We start from the raw sequence: 16,552 nt of genomic DNA, 5'->3' as shown, positions 1-16,552 counted from the left end.
AGTTTTTCTGCTTAAAATGGTCATTTATATGTAGTGCACTAAAATACACTGATGGCAAGAAATCTCTACGTGAGAACCAAATTCAAAAATTTTGAAACCAGTTCACTGATAAAAATTAAAACTTCTATAGGTCTTCAACTCATGAAGAGCTTTTGCTAAAAGAGGCAAATAAAATTAACTCTTGTCAATGGCTACCAATTTTCTAAAGTGATATAAACCTCACTATCTTTTATTTAACTTCTAAAAAACTTTTAAGTTCAGGGACACATGTGCAGGTTTGTTAAATAGGTAAACTTCTTTCACGGGGGTTTGTTGTACAGATTATTTCATTACCCAGGTATTAAGCCTACTACCTATTGGTTATTTTCCCTGATCCTCTCCCTCCTCCAACCCTCCACCCTCCAATAGGTTCCAGTGTGTGCTGGTGCCTTCTGGGTGTCCATGTGTCATCATTTAGCTCCTACTTAAAAGTGAGAACATGTGGTATTTAGTTTTCTGTTCCTATGTTAGTTTACTAAGTATAATGACCTCCAGCTTCGTCCATGTCCCTGCAAAGGACATGATCTCATTCTTTTTTATGGCTGCATAATATTCCATGGTGTAAATGTACCACATTTTCTTTATCCAGTCTATCACTGATGGCCCCTTTTATTTAACTTTAATAGAGTATTTGCCTATTTTTTTCTGTCTTTACTGATTAATGATACAGTTCATTTTGTGCTCAATTTAGAGATAGAGATGGAGATAGACGTTTGGGCTCCCTGACAGGGATCGTTATTTATTTGTTTTAGAAACTTGGTACATTAAAGTCATTTAATAAAAGGCATATTGGATGGCTTAATAAATTAGTTAATAAACCTGATGGGAAACTTTTTATGAGGGACATTTATAGCAGTGCTTCTCAAACTTCAATGTACATACAGATCGCTGGGGGATCTTGTTAAAATACAAAGTCTGCAACAGTATGTCTGTGGTGGAACCTGAGATCCTGCCTTTCCAAGCAGCTCTAGGTGATGCTGCTGCTGACCACACTAAAAAGCAGCAAGGGCTTAGAGTGACATCCTTAGCTTTTAGAACTTTCCATGAAGAAATTAATTGCCCATAATTTCAACTGAAATTTTCCTCAGTTGATGCGTCACAAAGGACAATCCCACTCTCTACTTCTCACATGAAAACTTAAGAGGCAATAATAGTGACGAGACATCAGTACTGAAAATAAGACTTTTCCTGCAGGCATGGATGCATCTTATAAAATAACTTCAATGCTTGCCAGATTTTATGACACTGTCTTTCAGAATGACAATAGGTGGAACTAAGTTCAAAAAAGCCATGGAACTCTATTAGTCTCTTCCGGCATGGGTTATTTAAACTCCATGGAACTCGTCTGAAGTCAACCCCCAGTTAGCATATATGTCCCACATTCCACGCCAGGACCATACCTCGGCATTCTGTCCGTGTGAGTGTGCTCTGATATCCAGCTCGGCACTGACAAGTGTACGAACCCTGGTTGTTGATACACTCACCACCAGCACAGGGGTTTTTCTCACATTCATCAACATCTGCAAAGCACAATGTATTTTAGTGCAAAATTAGATAGCAATACCTCATAATTCTAAGATGTTCTTGGTTCCTTTTACACATATAAAACATTTTCCTTTTGAGAAATAAATAACATAATAAAAGGATCTTTTTTCTTTCCACTACAATATGTCATTAGCCATTCAAAGACTGGTTGAGCAGTTAAAGTGTATTATTTTCATGTGTCATTTTGCGGAGAAAAATTCCAAACAAGTAGCAACTCAACAATCTGATCTAATAAACATTTTCTCTTCCTTAAGTCTGATCGAAGAGAACCAAACAGACTAACATTTCAGAAGTGGCTTGTGGATAGGATTCCAAGTATCTCTTGAAGCTCTATTTTTTCTAATGAAAAGAAGGTCTAACCATATCCAAGCATTCCCTGCTGAGTTCCACTAAAATGTCAGAACAAAACATGAAGCAACTGTTGTTTAAAGGGCAGTTCTCAATCACCATAGAGTCGACCCCATCCCCAGATGTGTTCAATACACAAGCTCACACTAGTTTTACAGTCACTTAGAATTATCAGTACATTTAGAGATAAACTGGTTTATATGACCCTACTTGCAAACAGGAGGAAGCTAAAATTTAGCGAAGATAACCCAGTTGTCCACAGGCTTCTTAGTGGCAGATACAGATCTGACCTCACATTCCCCAACCCTGAGTTAAATGTTTCCACTTCTACTCAGATCTGGATGACCTCTAGAAGGGGTGTTCACATCACCAGGAAATTAAATAGTTCGGGAAAGTAAGAACTCATCATTTCTGACTAATCATAAATTTACAATTATAAAATTAGAATTCATAACAGAACTAAGAGGTGAGTTTATTTTAAAAACAAGTTGATAGGAACTGAGTATTCTTATCCAATGCAACAAATTGATTACTCTTGTATTACATTTTCTCCCTTCACCAGCTTAAATGCCTCATCAACAATTTTAAATTTCTTTCTTCCATTTAAAGTAATTAGTCTAAGAGAGTTGGTAAGCTACACATTTAGACTAGTATAATGTGCAAAATTCCATAATTTGGGCATATTTTTAACGTTTTCTTTTAATGGTTAGGCTTTTGGTAGGTTGTCTTAAATTGGAGTTATCAGAAACGAATTGAGTATCTTTTACAATGAAAGTTAAAAGTAACTTTAATAGGCAGAATAATGACCTCCCAAATATGCTCATGCCCTAATTCCCAGAACCTATGGATATGTTATATAGCTAGCAAAGGGGAATTAAAGTTGTAGATAGAATTAAGGTTGGTAATCAGTGATCTTGAGATGGAGAGGGTCTCCTGGATTATACAGGTGGCCAAATGCAGTCACAAATATCCTTAAATGTGGAAGAGGGAATTGCAAGAGAGAGTCAGAGAGAGAGAGAGAAAGAGATTTGAAGATGCAACGCTGCTGGCTTTGAAGATGGAGGACGGGGCCATGAGTTAAGGACACAGGCAGCTGGTAGTAGCTGCAAACGGCAAGGAGATGGATTCCTCCCAAGAGCCTCCAAAAGGCACACAGCCCTCCAAACACCTGGATGTTAGCCCAGTGAGATTTGTGTTGGGCTACTAACCTACAGAGCTGAAAGATAATATAAACTTGTATTGTATTAAGCCACCAAGTTTGTGGTAATTTGTTATAGCAGCAATCGAAAACCAGTAGAGTCAAGGAACAGAATTGCAACAGACCCGTGGTGCCAACCTAGGATGGATCACGTACCAATACACTCCCCACGGAGGTCCAGCTGGAACCCTTTGTTGCACTCACACCGGTAACTCCCAGGAGTTGGAATGCAGCGTCCATTTTGACAGAGATAGCGGACCAACTGGCAGTAATCAGTGACGTTGACTGGCAGCACCCCTAGAAGAACATTAAGCCCCAATAAAATTATTTTAACTATGGTACCTTTCATCAGTACTTAATCTGACAATAATGAACAAGATGTTGAATCAGAAAGGAAAGAGGACACTCTTTGGGCAAAGGTCGTCTAGTGACAACAGAACATATTTCCACCCTGCCAACAGAGATCACATTGCACTACGTGTGCATAGCGGAGCTAGCAACCCAGCTGCAGGCTGCTTTTCCCTGCCCTCTTCACCACCTCACTCTCAAACCTCTAGTTTGCAGAAATAACAAAGGCATAGAGAGATTGGTATTGAACTACTTATGAAACTGCCTTGCAAGCTCTATAACCTAAAGTATAATTTTATATCCTCTCTATTAACCCTTTCCGTGAATCAGATTTAACTATCGCCCATAACTCTCCCATAGTTGCCTGAAAACATCCATAACAAAAGGACATTAATCTCTGGAGAATAGGAAGCCTCCCGTTTTTCTCTATGCAATAGGAAAATTGAGATATATAGATGATATAGATACAGATAACATATGTAAACCAAAAATTAATATAACAATTTATAAACTTATTTAATGACTAAAGCAGCATAAATAAACAATAAAAAATGTTAACTTGAACAATGCAAGAAAAATAACTAGATGATTTTTGAATTCTTACGTGGTGGTTCCCGAGATGGATATGGATATTCCACTGGTGGTCGAGGGACCGGAATTTGAGGTCCAGGAGGAAAGCCAGGAGGAACAGGGAGAACTGGAGGAATGGGGCCAAGGGGTGGGGGAGGATATTCTGGTCTCCCAGGAATTACCATAGGAACAGAGCACAGCTTGTTGAAATCCTCTAGAAAAACACAACAAAACAAAACACAACAGCTGAGCTGTAGCTTATGATCATAGGCCCACAGAAGTCATCCTTATTTTTTTAAAGATTTTTTGAATAAAATTGATCCTCAAAACTCACAGGCCAATTGGAGAAAAGAAAAAGGAGCAACTGACTGGATTTCCATTTTTAATACCTGCAGCAGCAACCACTCTGGAACAATATTTCAAAACCAAAGCCATATTCCTCCCAAAGCCTCGGAGTCTTTATTTGTATCAACATTCACCTCGTGGAAAACATAAAGTATTACTTTCTCCATCCAGTCCCACCTGTGGATCCCACAGGGCTCCACAGAATACATTAAAAAGTTTGGATTTTATTTTATGCACAGTGTAAAACCACTGGATATCTTCAACAGGGGCGGGACATGATCAGATGACCATTTTCAGAAGATCATGCTTACAATTACAACATATGAAGAACATTACTGTGGGGAGGCAAGGCTGTCACAGAAGACCAAGGGGGAGATGATGATGTCTGGATGGGGGAGGCAGTGATTGAATCAGACAGAAGTGGACCAATCTGAAGCACATTTTAGAGATAAATGTATAGTGTTCAGTGAAGTAATAAGTGTCAGAGCTCATGAGACAAGAAGTCAAGAATGACTCCTAGTTTTCTGATTGAGCAATTGGGTGAATGTTGGCGCCCTTCCCTGGATGGGAAAAACCATGGTGGTAGCAGGTTTGGTGGGTAGAAGCCAAGTTCCATTTTGAACGTATGAGTTTTGAGATATCAGACATCCAAGTGGAGCTATCACTTCGCAGTTGTAAAAGACAGTGTGAAGCTTAGAGGAATCAAGGCTAGATGTGAGTTTCAGAGTCATCAGTACAGACAGGTGATATTCAAAGCCATGGGGATGGATGAGCTCATGTAAGGGTGGTGTGGAAGGGGAAGAGAAGGGAGTACAAGGACAGAACCCTGAAGAATACTGATTCATAAAAGAAAGCATTATCAATGGAGAAGTGGTCCGTAAGGGGAGGAGAAATACCAAGGGGTGGTGGGTCTGGTATTAATGCTGCATAGTGACCCTCTGAATGAGGACATCCTGACTTCATCATCTGCTTTCCTATGATTCTGCATTTTCAGGATGATTACTATTTTTCACAGCGTCAGGTCTTTATCAAATAAACCATCTTTAGGTTTTGACACATTTGTTCTGGGCTTCCAAAAGGCTGTTTTTAAGCAGTATCCAGGTTTCCAAGGCTGTATTTATTTTATTCATTTTCATGTTGCCTACAAATAGCCATGTTTTATCACAGTTGCCTTCTGTAAGTAGCCTATGTGACTTTTACATTTCATTTCTTTCCTCTCTTGCTAGGATGTTGGTAATTTTATTTTCCCAGTTGTACAGCGATTTTCTCATGGATATCTTCTATGCTAGTTTTAGCCATTAATAGAAATTAGACTAATATTTTTCTTTTCCTTATAGACTACAATTTAACTTATTTTCAGATAGTAACATGTCTTACTGAAATGCATTCATACTTCAAGCCCATGGGACATTCTGCCAATTTATATGAGGTTCAATATGCCTAGCTACTATGAACGGTACTTTCTGGTCCGTTTCTAAAGTTTCTTCATTCTTATTTGACATTTCCAGCTCAGGTCAAGTTTATGTTTTCAGAGAATTCTCTTATAGCATTTTAATTATGATTTCACTGGAATTCAAATCACAGAGATACTGACATACTCGAATGTATTTGTAAAGGAATTCTATGTTGTTCATGCTTCCCTGACTCAGGATGTCACAATCCTGCTTGTCAACCAACAATGACTCTTCCTATAGACTGATCATCTGTATGTGCCATATCCATCATTCCCTGGGAACCTGCTCTTACCAAATTCCTATCACTAAGACTGTGTAGTCTTTGAAGTCAGGGATCATCTCTAACTCATGACTAGTTCCCACTCTCAGCCTTGCCCTGCAAATTGCACATAACAGGAATTCATTAACTATGTGCTGGATTTAACTGAATGACAATCATATTACAGAACTCACTTTGCTTCTAAGCATTTGTAGGTACCAATTCAGCCTTTCTTTTAAAGACTTTTTGAATTTATGTAAAAGAAATAACTTATCAGCCTTTGTGCTAATTAGGTGGGTATTTTATTTTAAGAATGCCATTAAATTCATCTTAACCTCTCTAGGAAAGTGCATCAGACTGAATCCTATATTTCTTCCTATTTTTTACAGATTAGTAATCTTCTCATTGCCCCTTTACATTCAGGATGAGCAACATGGCGCTAATTTTGTTCAGCTGATGTCCATCTTTCCTATCTCCACTGAACCCAAGATGATGCTGATTTATTTTTTAAAGAGTAAAAAGCTGGCCAATCTAAAATCCTTCCTGCGTCACTCTCTGTAAGAGCCCAGATCTCTAGCACTGGTACTGGAACATTTGGACAAACAAAAACCTACCTGCAAATTATTTTGCTCTATAAATCTGTTTTGCCCAAGGCTTCTCAGGGCTGTGCATCTCTCAGTGGTATACCTGGGAGAACTCCCTGTAAAGCCACACACAGGAACCTGGTCGTCTTCTCCAACTGTCCCAAAGTAGGTCTTCCTGCAGGCACCTAAACCTGCTCTAGTCCTCTTCTCTATTCAACGCCTTAACACAGGAAGGAATCCACATCAAAGCTGCTGATTTCCTAAGTTAACGTATGCATTTTAAAAGCCATTGTCCTGGTACCTAGGCCCTGACTTAGTAGGAAGTCATGTGCTTCTAAACAGTGATCCACTAAATGGTTCCCTACTGGACTAAAGAAGGTAAAGTTCATCTATGTATTTATTTATGTATTATTTTTAATTGACAAGTAAAAATTGTATATATTCATTGTGCACAACGTGATGTTTTGAAATATGCTCAACTGGTGGGAAAGATGTTGCCTAGTAAGTTGCTCTATTTGAATGCCTCCTATAGCAAGATTTTGCTGAATATTGTGGAAGTGTAAAAAGCATGAGAAATATGAGGCTACAATAATGAATGAGATTTCCTAATGAGATTGATCAACCAGTAAAAGAGCAATGTGTGAACACACATATAGGACTCATGCCATAGTCATACTACCAGCCAGAACCACAGGAGCACGAGGAAGAAGGGAGCACTTCCAGCTGCAGCTACCTGGGGACATTCATGGATTAGGTCATGTTTGAGTAGATCTTTAACAAGACTAGAGGACATATAACAGGCAAGGATGGCAGGAGTAGGGAGAAAGAGACTGAACTGGCAAGAAGTTTTAGAAAAAAAGTCAACTTGAATTTAGAAATGCTCAGATTGGGTGCAATGAAAACTCAATCATATAATTTAAACTACTATAAAGAACAAGAATTAAAAGGTGAACTGGGATCAGATTTGGGGACTCTAAATGCTGTGCTAAGTAGCAAATGTTCTTTGCAAGAAATGGAGTGAATTGGCCACTAAATATTGCCTGAGTTCGTCCTAGAGAAATATTTTTGGATATCTTTCTGGACTAACGAAAGTGTGCTGTATTTATATATTTGTTTAGTTATGTATTTTAAACTAACGAATACAAATTGTATGCATTCATTGTATACAACATGGTGTTTTGAAATATGCTCAATTAGTCAAAAGGTGTCTCCTTTTTCCCCCTAGACACAATTTTTTAAACTGAACTTCACTGACTCATACTTTGGGAAAGATACATGGCAACGGTGGATTTCAGAGACTAGTTAGGAGGCTGCAGGAACACTCCAGACTACAGAAAATATGCTTCTAATGGAAACAAAAAAATGGACAGATAAAAGAGATACTGTGAAGGAAAAAAAAAAATAAGCAGGACTTTGCAGGAAGGAAAGAGTCCAATGTTAAGAAAAAGGAAATGTGTCTCCTGAACAACTTATCTGAAAAATTCTGAGAGCTGAGTTTTACCCTACTGAGCTTTTGAGTACTATATGAGAGCCAGTAAGTACTAAAATGAGAATAAGTACTTCCCCAAAAGGTTTCTGTTAAGTAGTAATAAGCCAGCTAAGTCAAAAGCAGTACCTGAAAACAGTACTCTTCATACAGACCTCTGTTTTTTCTCTCTGCATTATGTGGGGAGATTTCCCTGGATGTCATCTCTTATATTTTTTTTGGAGTCTATTCATTTACCCCGGTTTCCATTATGTCTGCATCATGCACATTGTCATTGGGCTTGTGAGGATATTCTGCAGATAACAGGGCTCTTACCGGTTGCTCTGATGGGACACATCTCAGGGGCAACAGTGACCCCTGGAGACCAGCATCGGCCGGCATCACAGCAGCACTGCATTTTGGTTATGGACTGTGGCAGCTGGTTAGAGCAGCGTCCGTTTGTCAGTGCTGTGTAACAGTATCCTGGGCGAACATCTGAGGACAAAGAAACACATACACACACACATCACTGAGATGAGACTTGTAACAACACTCCCCGGCCACAGCAGCTCCACACTTCACACTTGGGCTACGGCAGGATTAATTCACACCTCTGCCCCCTGGAAGGGAAGCTGCGAGCGCTGCACGGGAACAATGCTCAGTCAGAAATCCCTGGTCTCACACCTTTTGCCCCTGTGTGCTGGTGCACATGGCTGAAGTCCCACATTCCATACCCAAGGTGGGAACGAATGATTAAAACCATGTGTACCATAGGAAAAGAGAGACTAAGAAAATCACCAGCAGTGACAGTTAATTATATACACATCTTTATATGTCTCTATGCTGAAGAGAGACTGGGTTTTCCTTGGTTTCAAACTACTTAATTCGAGTCATTTTAGGAAAATAGTTATGTAAATCTATTTTAAAACAACATTCAGTCTATATTTCTAAAAGATCTTTCTTATTTTTCAGTCTGTAACTGTGAGAGTCAGACATAAGTTTTTTGTTTTGTTTTGTTTTGTTTTTTTTTAAAGAATGAGCCACTTTGCATTTAGATCCAATGCTTATTAGTCAAGATTTCCTTTTGTCTTGGGGCCCTAACAGATTTTATAAGGTACTAATTATTTATAACTTCAAAATGGCACATGATTCCAAGTTCTTAGTCCTATAGGATACAATAGCTCTAGAAGGATTTTGTTGTTGTTTTTGGCAGAAAGTGTCTTCTCAAAGCAACACGGTAAGACACTTTTCTACATCACTTCTATTGGGTTACATCATGTCTAAGTGTCATGATGTCCGACACACTGCAGTGCAACTCTGGGTTACTGAAAGAGTTTGTGACACAGGAAAAACCTAACGGCTCGCTACGCCTTTGAGATATTACCATGAAACAGTGAAGGTGGGTAGCAAAGTGCAAAACACTTTTACCTGCCTGACATGTGCCGAGGGTGTACCTCTCTTCAAGTAAACTGTATCTCTATAGAGATCACATAAAATTAAATTTTGAATAGTAAATAATATTGTCAATATGCTTGTTATTTAAAGCAGGGGTCTCCAACCCTCAGGGGCCCCCATCCCCAGTCCTGGTCTGTGGCGTGTGAAGAACTGGGCTGCACAGCAGGGGTGAGCGGCAGGTGAATGAGTGAAGCTTCATCTGTATGTACAGCTACTCCCCATTGCTGGTATTACCGCCTGAGCTCCACCTCTGTCAGATCAGTGGCAGCACTAGATTCTCATAGGAGGGTGAACCCTGTTGTGAACTGCGCATGCGAGGGTTCTAGGTTGCGTGTTCCCAATGAGAATCTAATGCCTGATGATCTGTCACTGTCTCCCATCACCCTCAGATGGGACCATCTAATTGTAGGAAAACAAAGCTCAGGGCTCCCTTTGATTCTACATTATGGTGAGTTGTATAATTATTTCATTATATATTACAATTTAATGATAACAGAAATAAAGTGCACAATAAATGTAATGTGCTTGAATAATCCTGAAACCATCCTCTCCTCCAAGTCCATGGAAAAATTGTCTTCCACAAAACCAGTCCCTTGTGCCAAAAAGGTTGGGGACCACTGATTTATAGGAATATAAAGGTTAAATCCTTTTGTAAAGCAAAGATCTTTCATAGCCAAAAATCCATCCCTGGGTTTCCTGTAAGTCTGAATGTAAAATTTCAAGTTTTCTCAAAGAGGGTCATACCTGCAATTGTTATCATCCACATCATTCTTAAGAACACAAAGCCCTCATGTCTTGAGGTTTCAATAAATTAATAAAATGAAATAAAATAAAAACAAGGCTAATTTAGAAACATTTAAATTATTAACATCAAGTGAAGAAGGCTAAAACAAACCTAGACAAACCATAAAAGAAAATTATGGGTCAGTTTTAAAGGATACAAGATTATTTCCGAAAAGTACTTAAAACCACTAGCCAGTATAAATGTGCTTTCCAGAATTTTTTTGTGGTTCCCGTTCCTGTACCTCTGGTCAGACTAATAGTTTCACCAAAGAGGCAGAACAAGTTTTATTCCAGCCTGGTCCAGGATAAACGGCTGGAGAGGGAGTATAGACAAGTATGCTCTCTGTGAAGCCTCAGGTGGCACCTCCCCCGTCAAGAGGGCAGAGAAATTGAACTTCCTACATTCTAATTTGCAATGCCTTAAAACCACTAATACTTTATATACTTGGGAATTAGTAAATATTTGGGGCATGGAAACCAAAGACTGTTGAGAATGGGAAGAGATATTCAAAACTGGCTTATATCCCAGCTTCAAATGAATTCGGTGGTCAAAACCCAGTGTAAACACTTGACCAAATTATGGAATTTGTACATATAATTTTCAGCATGGGCTATCTTTCAGAGCAAAACTAGGGCCTACAGTTGCCAATGACAAAAGCTTAATGGGCTAATGTCTATTATTTTGCTAATTAACTACGATACCATGTTATTGCCCATCTGGCTGACTTATATGTTAAATCAATGGGTCACAAACTCTTGAGCAAAATGGTGAATGCTAGGGGTAAAAAAAATTACAAATCAAGTTTGGGTTACTGGCAGTCCCTGATTTACAGATGGCACCTGCACATATAAAAATAATTTTTCTAATTTCTTTTTTTTTTGCTGAAGAAGTACCTTTGTTAAAAACACACATTTATATAACTTATAATTGTAATGAAAACCTACAGGCTAATAAGTAAAGGAAGTAAAAAACTGAAAATCAGAAACCATTTGGATGGAGGACCTGACCCCCAGGACACCTCAGCCTGAAGTTTTTCACTTCGTTAGGCAGCAGTGCCAATCAAGTTGCGGGGAAACCGTTGCGGTGATATGACATTTTGTACAGAGGGTAAGGGGTGGCTGTAGACTAACCTGAACACCTTCAGGAGCCAAGCTAAGGGGAGAAGAATGTCAGGATCTGGAGGACATAAAGGGACACATAAGGAACCACAAACACCTTCCATTTTAAATCTGCCCTGGCCAAGACACCTGGCAAGGAGGAGGAAATCTCACTCTTTTCTCCCCTTTTGAATCACTTGGCCCCTTATTCTCAGGACCCAGAAATCACATTATATCAAAGCAAATATATTATGGATTAAATAGGTGTTTGCAGGTCGTCCTAGCCTGTCAACAGGCCTCTCCTAACCTGTCATCAACATGGTTGTGTGCAACCAGGAGCTAGGAGTGGTGAGGCTCAAACTAGGGAAAGGACATCTTTATGACTCCTAGGAGTGGAAGAGAGAGAACACAACAATATAAAAAGACAACCCTACAGGCAGTATTACAAATGCCACAGGAAGATCACAGAACAACAAATAAAATAATACTAAGAGAGCTTAGAACACAAAGGGAGCTCGGGGCTGGGAGGTCTGAGAGTCTCAGAATGTGGGGGCAGAAGGTACCCGTTGGAATTTTATGGTTAGAAGAAATGTGCACGGAAGATACTGCATACCACTATCTACGTAGTGGGTTTTCTATTGGTGAGACCAACTAATTCCAAACAACTGTCTTACGAACAAGCCTTGGATTTGTTTATACTGTTAGGGGCTATTTCTATTTTCTCATCACTAGGGATAGGGTCTCTGTTGCTTACGATGGAGGGAAATAGGAGCACTGGGGAAGGCAGAAAGGTCACTTGGATCATTTTGTATGACAAATTGCTAATTATGGGCACAATAGAGTTCCAAAGAAGAAACGGGGCTTGCCTAGGGATCTGGCAGGAAAGAGCGAACTGCATCCAGAGCTGAGGGGCAGGAGGCAATGAGGGAAGTCTGGGCTGTGCACTCAGGTCACAATGGAATCCCAGATCCCTCTCTCACTACCCACTTAAACTACTGGGCCATTATTTATCTAGCCTCTCTCAATCTCAGCTGCTTCCCATCTACCGCTGTGAAATGCACACTAAGTCAGATAATCGACATAAAACACCTCATACCCCGTGATCCAGGGATCTTAGTTCCCTTCCCTCCCTCCTTTGTAAAAAGTTAGTATGGATATATTTGATAAAAAGAAAATAACTTTTAAAATGTGAACCATCTGATATGTAAATATATCTTAATCTTCATGTAGTTTGAGGCTTTCTTAAAGTCCTTAAATATCAGACTGTGCACTTTGGAACTTGAATTTTAATCGAGAACACTGCACTTGGAAAGAAGTCTTAACAATTGTTAAATCCAGCAGCTGTCAACTCTATTTTTTTTTTTTTTTTTTTCCCAGACAAAGTCTCGTTCTGTCGCCCAGGCTGGAGTGCAGTGGCATGATCTCAGCTCACTGCAACCTCTACCTCCCGGCTTCAAGAGATTCTCCTGCCTCAGCCTCCCGAGTAGCTGGGATTACAGGCGCCCGCCACCACACCCGGCAAATTTTTGTATTTTTAGTAGAGACAGGGTTTCACCATGTTGGCCAGCCTGGTCTTGAACCCCTGACCTCAGGCAATCTGCCCGCCTTGGCCTCCCAAAGTGCTGGGATCACAGGTGTGAGCCACTGCGCCCAGTCAAATCTAATTTTTAAACAATAGAACCCCTTATTTAATTGATACCTGACATGGAAGCCTAACACTCACAGCAGATAAAGTGAAATTGCTATGCCTAGACTGCGTGTGTGGGAGTGTGGCGGGGACAAGAGCCCTTTCCACTCAGCCCTCTCCCTTTTCTCTGTGCTCTCCCCAATCCCTGCAGCGCTGGAGAGCTTTGAAACACTTGAAGGATCCACTGGACAGACTGAAAACCACTGATTTCTAAGTCCTAATGGAAAACTACTGAGGGTTTGAGCAAGAGTGTTATTTAATCAAAGCACTATTTTAGGAAGATAAATCTGACAAAATGGATTGTAGAGAAGCCAAGAAGCAGGGAGACCAATTAAGAGATTATTAAAAAATTTCAGGCCAAATTAACATAGATTCCGGGGAATGACTGAAGGTGGGGGTAAAAAGAGAGAGACACCTGGGATGGCTTCAAGGTTAAATGCTGCATGACTGCAACATTAATTAACAGACTGAAGATATCTGTAAGGTCTCCCGGATCATCCCTCTTTTATGGGAGGCAAAACGTCTCCAAAAAAGACCACAAGGTGCCTCTGTTTTTTAAGAGGGCAGTGAACTGTTAAACACTTTTCTAAAAATGTACATTTTACCTCAAATGATAAATTATATGTGCCCCTTAACAAGCTTGTCTAGAAAGTTGTTTGTTATGGAAGTGACATATACAAACCATGCATGCTGTTTGTAATTAAACCTACCTATGCATCTGGTACCATCTGGAGAGGTGTAAAAACCAGGAGGACATTTGCAAAAGTAACTGCTGACTGTGTTTGTACATTCGCCCCCATCACAGATCCCAGGAATGGTGCTGCATTCATCAATATCTGGAATATAAAAAAACAATCTCAGCATTTGTAGAACACAATATAAAACCGTTCATCAGTACAAGGATTCAGACGTAAATACTCGACAAATCATGTCCCTGGAAACAGCCATCTTTAAAAAGTACAAGCTGCATGGAGAACAGTCAATTCAAAGGTAGATGCTGCTTCTTTCAACACAGACTTACCCAAAAGATTTACCAAATTCAGCAGACTAGGGCAAAATGAAATGACCCCCCTTTAAAATCTAAAACTGTGTACTGTTGTTTCACCAAGTAACTATAGCATGCTAATGTTACAAATGTCATTTATTTTAAAATTTTGTTTTCCTTTTGTTTCCATGTTTTGCATTAAGTTAAACTCCCCGACTAATTATTTTATATTCCGCATCACTTCTTGCATTGCTTTTCAATCTATTTTCCACAACACAGATACTGAAATCCTACAGAGGAGATCTTGTGGTCTGAGTGTTGACCCCAACTTGGCCAATTTGGTGTTCTCAGTGGCACCCAAACTACCATTATGATGGTCTTTTGTGGTTGGTGAATGAACTGTGATGGACTGGGTGCTCTAACCAATGTCCCCTTCAAAGAGGGACTTGCTGCCTAGGAGGCTGGGAATACTGTCAACAGATGGTCTTTGGCTCTCAGCCCCTTCCGAGATAGCCTGAGTCGCAGAGAGCCCCCTTGCCCAAGGTCACACCCTTCCCAGGCACCCCACACCCAATAAGCAATTGTGGAGGAGGATCAAAGTCTGGTGCATCCTGCCCCAGTGGGAGACAACACTGACGGCCACTCCAATTCCCCAATTCCTTCTGGGGCCGGTGGAGGCTGTTGATGGGCTGCACCCCAGCTTGCCTTCTCTGCACGCTCTTGCCTCTTCCCCTTTTCTTCTGCCTCTTCCCCTTCTCTTCTGCAGGTGTTGATCCCAAGGACATCCTCTAATAAACATCCTGAATGCTACGGAGGCCAAAGCTGGGGTTAGCCCTCAGACCACTGGTCTCCATCAAGGAAGCAGTAAAATTCCCTTAGGACAAATTTGACCATTTCCTTCAAGGAGAGATTTTCAATGGCCTGACCCACACACTGACAAATGTCAACAGATACGGCACCAGCAGAAGAAGAGAAAAAAAATGAGAGCTTCCTTCTTAGGCTAGAAGTAAACTCAGGGCACAGGGAATCTGCCTGGCCTCCTCTCTGAGACCAGTAGAGCTTTCTGCACTGACCCTGGGAGAGGTGACATTTGACCCAGGCCTCCCGGCAGTATTACAATGGCCAGGCTGACACCATTAAAACTGGGAAAGGCTTATGACCCCCAATAAGAACATTTATTCTGTAGGCTAAGTGCTCTCTTCATTTATAAAACAAAATAGAGTTCTAAGTGAACCAGATTCAAGTATCTTCTGACTCAGGTTCACCCTGTTAGTAAAAAAGGCAGCAATGACAGTGTTTACATGCAGTTTAACCTTTTTAAAACCAAAATCACCATTCTTCCAAGCTAGGCTAGAGGCTAAACCAAACAATATTTCACTGCTTATATTAGAGTCAATGCTAACATAAACAGCACTGTCATTGCAAAATTATGTAACGGTAAAGGTGCATATTCTATTCTGACAGACACAAATTTCACTAGAGTCTGTGAAAGGGTCAGGTAGAGAAACTGCCAAGGGCAGACAGAGCCTAGGGTTACCCACGTAATATCTCAAGGCAGCCACACTTCTGCTTAACACAAACAAAAGGCAAGTATGTCAAAGACCCTACAGGATTCAAAGCTTCATTTAAGGATAGAGGAAGGTATAATTACAATTAAGAAGAATGTACTTTTTTCAAAGTGTCCCTAAAAGTTAATATCTGAGTCCTACAACACCTGCCAAAGATGACATGAGGAGACAATGTGGTATTATATTTTTTCTCAGCCCATTAATATAAATGACAGCTACCATTCGTATTAAGGCCACATCAATATCCAAAAAGTTTAAGTGACAGCCTATGTCAGAAAATTTTATTTAAAAAATAGAATTAACATTGGCAGAATGGGGGAATCATCTTTTCCATGCTGGCTGAGTGAGATTTGGGCCCTTTATTGAAGATAACAATAACAACGACAATAATGATGAGAGTTTGCAGGTGCTGAGTGCTAGGCAGAGTCAAAATGCTTGATGAGTGTCCAATCATCTAATTCTTACAATACAGGTAGGATTGTGGGCCTGATTCTATACCTCTGCTGCCCAGGTACACCTCTTGCATTACACTGAGGCCTTCAGAAAACTGACACGAATCAAACCTGAAACAACAGCAAAGAGGCTCATCATTTATAAAGGGAGGCTAAACCCAAGTCTCCAACTGGCAGGGGTTTTTAGGGTGGGTGTGGGGAATTTCCACCTAGGTACATGTCTTTGAAAGCCAGCAGGTCACGAAATAGGTCACACTGCACACCTCCCTGAGTTCACATAGATTAAGATAAAATGGGACTAGGCCAAATCATTACATTTGAAGGAGCTTAAATGACTTCAAATTCCCCCTAATATGTCCCCTTCTCAGT

The 16,552-nt window shown here is 40.2% G+C and overlaps 1 protein-coding gene across 1 annotated transcript in view; it reads right to left on the bottom strand.

Annotated features, from left to right (window-relative positions):
- Window positions 1-16,552, bottom strand: part of LOC116272788 (fibrillin-1) — a 236,939-nt gene that overhangs the window by 103,389 nt on the left and 116,998 nt on the right. Inside the window, exons 8-12 of the mRNA XM_031661595.1 lie at window positions 13,889-14,014; window positions 8,492-8,650; window positions 4,083-4,262; window positions 3,287-3,427; window positions 1,440-1,559 (exon numbers count right to left, since the gene is read on the bottom strand). Coding sequence (XP_031517455.1) covers window positions 1,440-1,559; window positions 3,287-3,427; window positions 4,083-4,262; window positions 8,492-8,650; window positions 13,889-14,014 — 726 coding nt within the window. The remainder of the gene's footprint in view (window positions 1-1,439; window positions 1,560-3,286; window positions 3,428-4,082; window positions 4,263-8,491; window positions 8,651-13,888; window positions 14,015-16,552) is intronic.

The sequence above is a fragment of the Papio anubis genome, unplaced genomic scaffold (assembly GCF_008728515.1).
Source record: "Papio anubis isolate 15944 unplaced genomic scaffold, Panubis1.0 scaffold20, whole genome shotgun sequence".
NCBI classification, from domain to species: domain Eukaryota; kingdom Metazoa; phylum Chordata; class Mammalia; order Primates; family Cercopithecidae; genus Papio; species Papio anubis.
This window is presented reverse-complemented; position numbering and strand designations above follow the sequence as displayed.